At 30.1% G+C, this 10,685-nt stretch overlaps 1 protein-coding gene across 1 annotated transcript; it reads left to right on the top strand.

Moving 5' to 3' along the window:
- The first annotated feature begins 6,880 nt into the window (after positions 1 to 6,880).
- On the top strand, positions 6,881 to 8,846 carry LOC100775278 (uncharacterized). The gene is made up of 3 exons (XM_003523337.5): positions 6,881 to 7,303; positions 7,987 to 8,238; positions 8,362 to 8,846. Exons 1-3 carry the CDS (start codon positions 6,947 to 6,949, stop codon positions 8,641 to 8,643), a joined length of 891 nt encoding a protein of 296 aa, XP_003523385.1. The 5' UTR covers positions 6,881 to 6,946; the 3' UTR covers positions 8,644 to 8,846.
- Positions 8,847 to 10,685: the final 1,839 nt, after the last annotated feature.

Here is a 10,685-nt window from a genome sequence, read left to right as displayed (position 1 = left end):
TTTCTTTTATTGATGAACCATTTGCTTTACTGTTTATGTCCATGAAAACCCGTACTATAAAAAAAAAATGTTTCAAAATCAAATGTAAAATAAAATGCAACATTTTTAATCTTGTAATGTTGTTGTGTTGGTCCACATTTCTTAAGTTTATGTCACTAGAGGCTCGACTTTCCAGTGCATGTGCCCTTTAAGGAAAATAAGACTAAAATTAACATTCGGACAAGTGAGGATCCTTGTTCTAACAATAATAGTACTATTCATGATAGACATTCCAAGAGAAAAGAAGAACAAGAAATCTAATTAATATGGGTACTTGGATTTCTTTTATAAAACTGATTCTAACTTCCAATATTCTATTTCCTAAAAAAAATCTGATAAAATTTGGGTAATTGTGATTTGTTTATATCCCAAAAAGAAGAATGAAATATGGTTTCTCAAAAAATAATAATACATGGACATTTCATTAATTTAAACATTTTATTAATATTTTTTATTTTTTTATTTTTTTTATTTCTATTCCATCAGGAATCCTATAATAATTTATATTACCTAGGTGTTGAAGGGATGTTAGGTGCGTGTAAATAACATTTTTCTATCTGAAATGTGTCTTAAAAAAAAATAATGAAAAAGGTGTGACCGACATATAAGCAGTTCATTAGGCAAAGTTGTAGAAAAGAAAGACAGAAATTCTCATAGAAGTTTGAACAGACAACTCAAAAACCATAGTCACTAAAGGGTCAGCAACAATCTTTCCGTACATGAGCATCGAGCCACGTTATAAGACACTCTTGTCTTTTCTCCCTTTGCAAAGGAAAAAGGACGGGGATTAGGGACGAAGGTTTGATTCTCTCGTGTCTGACACAGGGAATAAAACCCAGATTTTTAATTTCCTCTTTTATAAAAACAAATTAATTAATGATAATTTAGTCTTGTATACTTGCAAGGAGCATGCAATTATATTAAAAATTCCTTTTTTTTAAAGAATGAAAATTCTTATTTATGCATTTTCTCTCAAATTATTTAAGGGAAATTTAATTTTGATATACTGTGTAAATTTTTTCACATTTGTCAACTAATTAAAAATCAACTTAAAACTTACTTTTAAAATAATTATTAAAAAAACTAACGATCTTACCAATTTACCATGCATAAAATTTTATAACTAAAGGATAGTGTAAAAAATATTTATACTATTAGTAGAGTCTAATTAAATTTCATTTTACATATTTTAATTCTTATTTGATATTTGTAGAAATATATTTAATATTATTTTTATTTTTTTTAGATATTCGGTATATATGTACTTTTTTATTATGAGCTTCATAACATTTTTAAATTTTCAAATAAAAATTTAAACGTTTATGATAAATAATGTCTTATTAATATAATTGCTTGTAATTCCTAAATCGATCTAATAGAGAAATTATTAGTTAAGAACTTCAATTTAGGCACCTCTACCATTAATTATTTAGCTTGTGCAATTTTTTAAAGAATAAATATGTATAAAATAATAACTTGAGTATTTTAAGATGAATTCTAAAACAAAATAATCCCCCAATCTCGTATATATGGAATGAATATGCAGGGTAGAGTCATTTCATAAGAGGAAAAATGAGAAAACGTAAATCTCAAAAGAATGTGCAAAGATAGAGGGAAGAGAGACATCGATTAAAAAAAAAAGGGAAAAAAAGTAATGAATGTGATGAAGAATGTGCATGACTTGTTTCGTCTCACTTAGTTAGTTCAATCTAGTGTTTTTTTTTTAATAGTTCAATCTAGTGTTGATTATGACTAATTCGGGTTTTAGAGTTTAAAATCAATGTATTTAAAAGACAAGTTCAAGAGTATGTACTTCTCGTCATCTCAACTTATCCAACATTCTATATATTTTTCTAAAATATATTTTCTTTTTGAAAAATTGTATTAATAATATAATAAAAAGTTAATTGATAGATAATATTTTGTATGACATAATATTACATATATATCGATATTATATAGTTTAAAATATATTATAAAATACACCTAGATTAAAGTTTACATTTATTTTATTTTACGATTTAATTATATATATTACATTAATACATTGAATTGACTTAATTTTATCTAATATATTATTAAAAAATATTAATTCTTTTGGATTGAAGTTCAAATAAATGATGTTATCAAAATTTTGGGTCCACTAAAAACAAAAATAAATGCCTTCCAATATGATTCTTGCATATACCCCCAAATGTGATATAAATAGACGGAGAAAAAGAAAAGATAAGGAAAAAAAACGAATGCCACAGGCCATCATCGTTACTCTTCATAAGGTATAATAATTTTCAGAGGAATTGGAGTCCATCTAAGAAATTGTCACGTTATAACTAACCAGAGCAATTTGTTTTGTTGCAGGTTTTAATTTTGTTAGCCGTGTCACGTAAAATATCTGCTCTCGTCCTGTTTCTATATATCACGTAATTGGTGTTGACACCTTATTACATCGCATGTACACTTGCAAGGTAAAACAGAATGGAGACCAGGTCAATCAGAAGAGACGTCGTAAAATTAATTATTAAGACCTTTTCGTCTTAGAAATGATTAACAATAATAGCCAGAGAATGAAGGTTACGCAATAATTAATTAATTGGATATCACAGTCAACGTAAACCAGGATCATGCATGTCTTCTGTCATAAATATCTACTTTGAGTAACCTCTAGTTCTCCGCATTAAATGAGTTTTACAACATTTTTTTTAATCTATATATAAGAATTAAAAATAATATTAGAAAAATTATGTTACTCACATATTTAATTCAACTAACTAATCTACACCTTAATATGAGTTTTACTCTTTATCTTCAGCTTAATTGGTGTTAGTTTAACCTATGGGACATTTCAAATAATACAGGATTATGGTGTGTTTGGAAATATCTCTCATTTGTCAAACACTTGTTATGAAGCACTCAAACAACTATATTAACCATTTGCATTCAAATACTAAAATTTTCATCTGAATTAATTTCAAAGATTTTATTATGAGCATCTCAAAAATATTATTTTTTCCAATTTGATATATCGCATTAAATATTTTTAATTATTTATAAAATAAATATCAAATATTTTATTATATTTTATTATATAATAAATATATTATGTCATTAATAAATATATATTCTTTCTTATAATAATAACTTAAAAATACCTGTTTGTCATTTGCTTCATTTTAATCATTTCGTTCAAGGACTTAAATCACTCGTTTCTTTTGGATATCCTATTCTTTGTTCCTCTAATTAGAATTGGAAAACTAACAACTATGAGAGAGAACACCTCATTTTAGAACATAGAGAGAAATTTTTTAATGTTGTCTCATTTTTCAATTAGGAAAACGAAAGATAAAAAGAACCCAACATCTGTCTCTCTCATCATTTTTATATTTTTATTTTTTAAGAATTTTCTTTAATTCTCAAACTAACTTAAAGGTTTTTGCAATTTAGATTTTGAGTGATAATTTTTTTTTTCAAATCTTAATATTATTTCATTTTAATTTTATACATTTTTTAGTGATCAAAAGAAGAATTTAAGTTACTAAACATGCATGTTAGCGAAGGAAACAAGGTGGTCACGATGTATTTAGTTACTAAGAAGTTTGTAGTGACGTCGGATCGAATTTAAAAAATCAATGTTTGGAATGCAAACACAACAAATCATACAAAAACAAAATGAAATGATCTGTCTCCTTTAGGGAAGAAACAAAATTGAAATACAAGATGGTGGATCTAAAAGAGTCAAGAAGATTATTGGATTCTCCATAATTAGAAAGTAGATGTTTTATTTCAAAAATTATTACCTCATTTTGGCTTATAGTACGTGCTTGAACTTTAAGCATTAAACCTGCAAGAGAGTCCTTTTTGGTAACATCAACTATAAGATACAGATTAATAATATTATAGCTAGCCTATAGATAAGCATTATTTTAGATAAAATCAAATGAAACTTAATTAAAAGGATTAGTGTGTATTAGCATTGTATTTGCTCATGCATGGACTCTGCCACTGTTGTTGTTGCAATGTATCCCACAATATTGGTGTGGTTGATGAATCATGAATTAAAAGGTTCAATAATATTTGTGGAAATTAAACCCATTCTCCTGCATACTTACCTGTACCCTACGAAAAGCCTTAGCTTGAAGATATCTTGTTCTACTTTATTTCTTTGGATTGTGTCAAGTTGATCCATTGTCCTCTTGGGCTTGTTTGTCTTCTAATTCTCCCCCAGCTTCCCAAGGTATTGACATTTTGCTCTAAATTTACAACAATTTGAGAAGAAGGCTTTGCTTGAAATTCAAGCCTACTGATGGAGAACGAAGTTGTAAAAATTAATTAAAACAACAATTTTAATTACTGGAATGTTTTTTACATTCTTTTTGTTTGAATTTCAATTCCATATAAACATGTATCCGAAAATTTTCTATTAATTAATTCCCAGTGAAATAACTTTAGGGAAGCTTTTCTACGTGTTGGCGAGGCTTTTGGAAACATAGAGATCGATTCTCTGTACAAACGCAACTCTCCCAAGCCCAGACACATGGGTATAGGGGATTCTTTGTCGTTTAAAATTTTAACCAAGATCACACCTGGTTATGATGTGGCCAAGAGTCGTACACATATAATTACAAATTCTTTATATTATAATGATTCATTAATTTAGGTCATCTCATAATTAAACACAGTGACTGTGGATTATTATTCTTTGATTGTATGCATTGTCCACTCAGGAATTGCCTCTTGCTATTTCCTGAGTGAGTGATAATTTTCATCAAGAACTAGATCATGCCTTTTTATCCTTCACACGTGACAAACCAATAAATGTGGGAATTAATTTGAAACAATAGATGTGTTTTCTAATCATGCAAAGATTGTGACAGGCATCATCACCATATCACTTCGATCGCTGAATCAAACCAAAAATTCATATTATTAATTTGAAAAGCTCCACGAATCACGATCTCCTCTTTACACGCGGTCCCTAGTGGAACCGCAATCTCTGATTATAATATGATTCTATTTCTTTGAATTATTGGTGAAATCACATGCAGTTTGCAACGCATACGTTCTCGCTAGCCGTCACTTCTGTTTATGATTCTGCTATTTGCAGTGCCTGCATCATGACCACATTCATGACTAGACGAATGAAGTGTGTTGCCATCTCCACATCTTGCACTTCACAATTCACATGATCATAATCAACAATATCTACGTGCTGCAGATACCCTACTTTTATCAATTCCTTCTGATTAGTTTTCCTATTGTAATATATTTAATTAAATTATATACTAACAATAAAAACATGCGATCGTTGTCACCTAACAACAGTTGCAGAGCTAGAACCTTGACCCATAAAAATTATTATTTATTTGCAATTAATTTGTAAGTAATATTATGTGTGTGCGCGTTAAAATGTTGTTGTAGATTATTTAAGAAGTGGTAGGAAAAACTATTTTACATTTACTTAATTTGAACTCCAACAAAAAATATCATTAAAATGAAGAGTTAAATTTCATAAAAAAAAAATGTATGATCCATAGACAGAATATTTTGATATAAAAAAATAATACTAGTAATATGATCACACATTCAATTAAAAATCATCCTAACAATTGTACTGTTAGTACATCTTAATTAAATTCTGTAATTTGATATCCAAATTCGAATGAATAAAAAACACATGTATGTGAGGAGAAGTTAACCTCATAAATAAATTTCAACTCATAGAATTACTCTTACTCTTAGCTAATCGATGTTCCGGGTTAAAAAAAAAAGAAGAAGCTTATCAAAACAAGCCTATCAGCCTTAACAGGCCCCTTTTTTTTGTGTTCTCCTCTTGGGATCCAGAACAGGCTGTTGTTAAAACATAAAAGGCAGGTCGATGAGTAAGTTGAAGAGTCGGGCATATTTGGGCCCCAAAAATCAAATATTTTGTGTTCTGTTCTTTTGAAATATTGGCTGCGTTTAGGTAAAGGGAGTTGCTATCACTACTCACATGAGTGCTTCCTAATAGTATCCTGAAAATACCCTCTTGTTAGAAACACAAAGGAATCTTAATTCTGTTCCATATGTTACCTATATGGAGGTGGGAAAAAAAAAAACAAAGCACAACGAAAACAACAAAGTTGCATTTTCATCATGTATTTTTTTCACCTCCAATATAGGTAATAAAATTGTGATTCTATTATATAATTTCTTTTTATTTTTTAATTAATTTTAAATGCAAGTTACTTTTTTTTGTAAAAATAATTGAATTAATTGTCATATAATTTATCATTTTTAATAGTAATTGATATTTTTTAATTAAAATTGAATTAATTGGAGAGAAGTTACCATTTATAAACTTAACAAATAATTATTATATGAATTATCTTTATCAACCATCATCGAATCAATTTTATGATATTAATTTGATTACAATATAAAAATGAAGGGAAGAAAACAGTGAGAGAGAGGAAGGAAAATTGTGGGGGTGTTAAGATAGAGAAGTTAGAGAGAAAGGGGGAGTAGGAAAACTCATAAGAGTAAAATGATTATTGTTAAGGTTTGGTAGTGCCATTAATAATAGCCTTGGGAAAAAAGTTGGGTTGAGAAATGGGTTGTTGCAATCCTTGAAGTGTGGCCCAATGGTAGAATTTAATTTCTTCAACAAGAAACATTGAGATTTGACACAGGAGAGAAATGAAAGAAAAGGGAGAAATGTGAAAAAAAAACATCCAAGTTGACAAAGCAAATGAGTCCAATAATCTCCAGCAGCATCGGCAGTTTAATCTCCACAAGGCGGCACGTGTCACAGAGCAATGTGAGGACTAACAAACACAGCCCCATGCACGAGGCCACGTGCCCAAACCCATCTCTCTTGTCTCTGCATGTAATCCCACTTACTCTTGAACAAAACAAAAATTGATTAATCAGAATGGTGAAGCTAGCTTCCGCAAGGGTCTTCCGCACCTACGGCCCGGGCCTGGCCAAGAACCGCTACGAGTACATCAACGCCGCCCTCTATCTCATTGCCTCCCTCGTCCTTCTGTCGGGCCTGGCGGCCCAGCTTTCTTCCGAAGCCCGATCCGGCCTGGTGCTTATCATCGCCGCCTTGGCCATCATCCTCCTCGTCAACCTCCATGACCTCTTCGCCCACCTCGTCGGCATCGATTTCCGGTTGCCCTTGATCGCCTTCGACCTTCAACTCGCCTTCGTCGAGTTCGCGGTCCCTGTCATTCAGATGTTCGGAACGCTTCTTGCCTTTCTAGGCGTCTTCTTCCTTTTTATTCAGGTATGCATGCATTTTCTCATTCATTAAAACCTTTAAATGTGCTGTTTTTGCTTATTCCTTTACGATAAATGCTAAGAACGCATTGCTTCTGAGGTCTCTTCGTACGAAATAATATCTTTAATTAGGAGAGGATAGCTCCTTAGATAGTTAGGGATTAGTTTCTGACTTTCTGCAGGAAAATACACACGCAAAATGTTTAATAAACACCTAGTATTCAACACAGAGAGAAAAAATAATTATTATAAGATTTATGATGCGACCGGAAGAGAAACGAGAGATGTTCAGGGTGTTTTTAAAATAAAAACGAATTGGGTATCATTACTTACTACACACTGGTTCTAGTAAAAAATATAAATGTTTTTTTGGTACCCAGACAAAGGTATGTTTATTCCTTTATTTGGTTCTCGAGTTTTTTTTTTTATTGAAATCAAAATGTACCATTCGTTGTCCTTTTAATGAACAAAATGTAACGAGTTCTGTTTTGTTATGTTTCTTGTTTAAAACTTATCAATAGCAAATGTAAAATGAAAGTTGTATACTATGTTCGAGAGACATGAATGAAGATAGTTGTTGATAAGCAATTGTTTGTTTCTTTTAATTAATGTCATAAACTTGGATTATTTATTTATTTTGCAAATCTAAATTGGATAGAAAAAAATTGGGTTGTGTGGACCAAAATGCAGGAAGAGAAAGGATATGGGTACTTCAAATTGGAAAAGCATGCTCTGAACATGCTGGTTGCTGGTCCTGTATTGTGGGTGATAGGATCGATTCATAATTCGTGCCAAATTTATGAGAGAGCGGATGGTCATGTGCAAATCTTGCAGCAGTGTGTGTATATTCCATTTTTGATGGGGAGTTTGTCATTCATGCTTAGTGCAATTCTCAATTATCACGAGAAATCTAGAGATATCCACCATGGCCTTCACTTACTTGTAAGTACCCTAGCTAGATACGTCTTAATTATTTGATATATGAATTCAATTAACTAAAATAAACTTCGGCAGTGATTGCAATATGTGTACTAATGAGAGAGACAATGTTGATTATTGACACAGGGTGGTACTTGGATCTGGCTAGGCATCTTTGGAAGCCTAATGTTCTTTATTGGTGGATTGACAAACTTAATCAAAGTGTTCAAGATGCAACAAATGAATGGAATTAGGCTGGAGAAACTGCGAGGTGAAGCACATGAACGACTGCTGAGTGCGAGAGAAGCACAGATTCCCCTGATCATGGAACATCAAACAAATATAAGCCATCAACCTCAAGAGACCAAAGTTACTTTACCTCTTCCCACTCCTTACAAGGATGTCCTTATTGGTCAGACTAAGTCATGATTAATGATGGAGTCTCCACTTCTCTTTGTTGTTTTTCTGTTTCTCTTTTTTTAGGGCTTTTGTTTTTCTTCATTATGTCATAGCATATATAGAAGCTTCTTGATCAGGCCATAGATTGATAGCAACTGAGATTCATGTTTCAAAACTAGACTCTTATCTTAGATTATAATTTATAATGGCACTATCATTCCTTCTCTCCTCAATCGTGTTCCTTAAATTAAGTTGGATTAAATCCTCGTTTCGTCCTTATAACGCATGCTTGAATTTCAGTTCAAAATACGATGCACAAATTCTAAAGTAAATCTAATGGTTCATAAACTCAGTTCGTTCGTTTGCAACTGAGAAACAAACATGCACATATTTGTTCATATTTTGCATTTTAGTTTTTATATTAAAAAATTGGGTCAGGTCGGTCCTAACATTTTATAGATCTAAGTGAAATAATCATCAATAGGAGTCTTTTATGTATAAGTATTCTAAGTTTGTATTTTTTTTAATTTATTTTCTTTAAGATTTTAATTTATCATTTTTAGTTCATATGAATTTGTGCTTTAGGATTAAAATTAGAAAAACACAAATTTATATGAATTACAAATAAAAAAAAATACGAGATTACATTTTTTTAAAAAATGTAAACTTACATGAACATGCAACATATTTTTATTTTTTCATATAAATACAAAATATTACATGCGAATAAGTATTTTTTTAAAAATAATTTTTGTTAGTTTTAATGGTTGGTTAAATTGAAATTTTGGGAATTGAAGGAGTTTGGGTAAAGACAACAAGATCATGTTGTCGTCAAATTAAAAACTTTTTTTATCTCCACAAATTAAAGTTGTTTGAATCTTTTTGGGCCATCGCTTGTCTTATAGGAGCAATATTATTTTGTTAAAAAAAGTCGGGCCACTGACTATCTCTAACTTCTCTGAAATTGCCTTAAATTTAAAATGACAGTAAAAAAAAAGTTACCAGATTTTTTTGGCATCAGTGAAATTTCCGAAGATTTAAAAAAGTTCATTTTCTTTGTGGTGGATTTACACAAGCTTCTAACAGTTTCACAATAGCCAGAAAAATTATGGTAATTTTACACCATCACTTTCAGTTTTATGGCAGTTTTGGAAAACATAAAGTTTATGAAATTACTTAATATGTAACAATATAGAGTTGACTAATTATTTAATACGTACATTCAAGAACTAAATCATAAAATTTTGCTTATATAATAACTAAAAGGCAAAGTGTGTATAGAGACTAAAAGAGTAATTAAGCTAATTAAGTATTTGTTGACAAAATTTCTTTTAACAACACTTATGTGTATAAAATTACATTTAAAAACAAACGTAGTTTATGAAATAGTAATAATAGACCTTAAGTTCTGATTTGTATCCAAAAGATTAAGATTATTTCAAAACAATTAAATACTAATGTACTCCAATCGAATCCAGTGTTTGTAATAGATTTTATCAATCGCTTAGTAGAAAATAAATTTGTAGCAAACAAATAATAATGGTTAAGAGATTAAACAAACAATCAAATCTAAAGTGATGATTTCAATTGCACCTTGTTTCCCACAATTTCTGTTGCATTTGAACCCTAAATTACCTTCAATTGCTAATTATTCCTTTAACTTGCACTAACAATTGTTCACCATGAATTGCCAATATTGTTTTCCTAAATTAAATTCCCATTTGTTTGTGTAAAAACTTAATTTAGAGAAAACAGACAAATTAAAGAGAATGATTAAAAATAAACAATCAATACAATTAGAAGTATAGAAGTCACGGTTGATCATGTAAGTTGTTAATTAAATCTCATTATCTCGAATATCTATCAATTAATTGTAGTATAATTGCTCACAATTAATCGATTATACATACTTAGATGGATCGATTCTTCACGTCTTTCTTTATTCTTTTCCATTTCTTATCTTTAAGCTTTGAGAGTAATTTCAGATAATTCGTGTTACATTCGAGACAAAAGAATAAATTGTGTTTGAGAACATAAAAATTGGTTAACCTAAATTGATGTTGTCATTCACT

The sequence above is a fragment of the Glycine max genome, chromosome 4 (genome assembly GCF_000004515.6).
Source record: "Glycine max cultivar Williams 82 chromosome 4, Glycine_max_v4.0, whole genome shotgun sequence".
NCBI lineage: Eukaryota > Viridiplantae > Streptophyta > Magnoliopsida > Fabales > Fabaceae > Glycine > Glycine max.
This window is presented reverse-complemented; position numbering and strand designations above follow the sequence as displayed.

What these genes read in the sequence shown, in the direction of transcription:
- LOC100775278 (XM_003523337.5), top strand. Translation starts at nt 6,947, where the DNA reads ATGGTGAAGCTAGCTTCCGCAAGGGTCTTCCGCACCTACGGCCCGGGC. An exon ending in TCTTCTTCCTTTTTATTCAG is followed by an intron (nt 7,304 to 7,986) that starts GTATGCATGCAT and finishes ACCAAAATGCAG; the next exon opens with GAAGAGAAAGGATATGGGTA. An exon ending in ACCATGGCCTTCACTTACTT is followed by an intron (nt 8,239 to 8,361) that starts GTAAGTACCCTA and finishes TTATTGACACAG; the next exon opens with GGTGGTACTTGGATCTGGCT.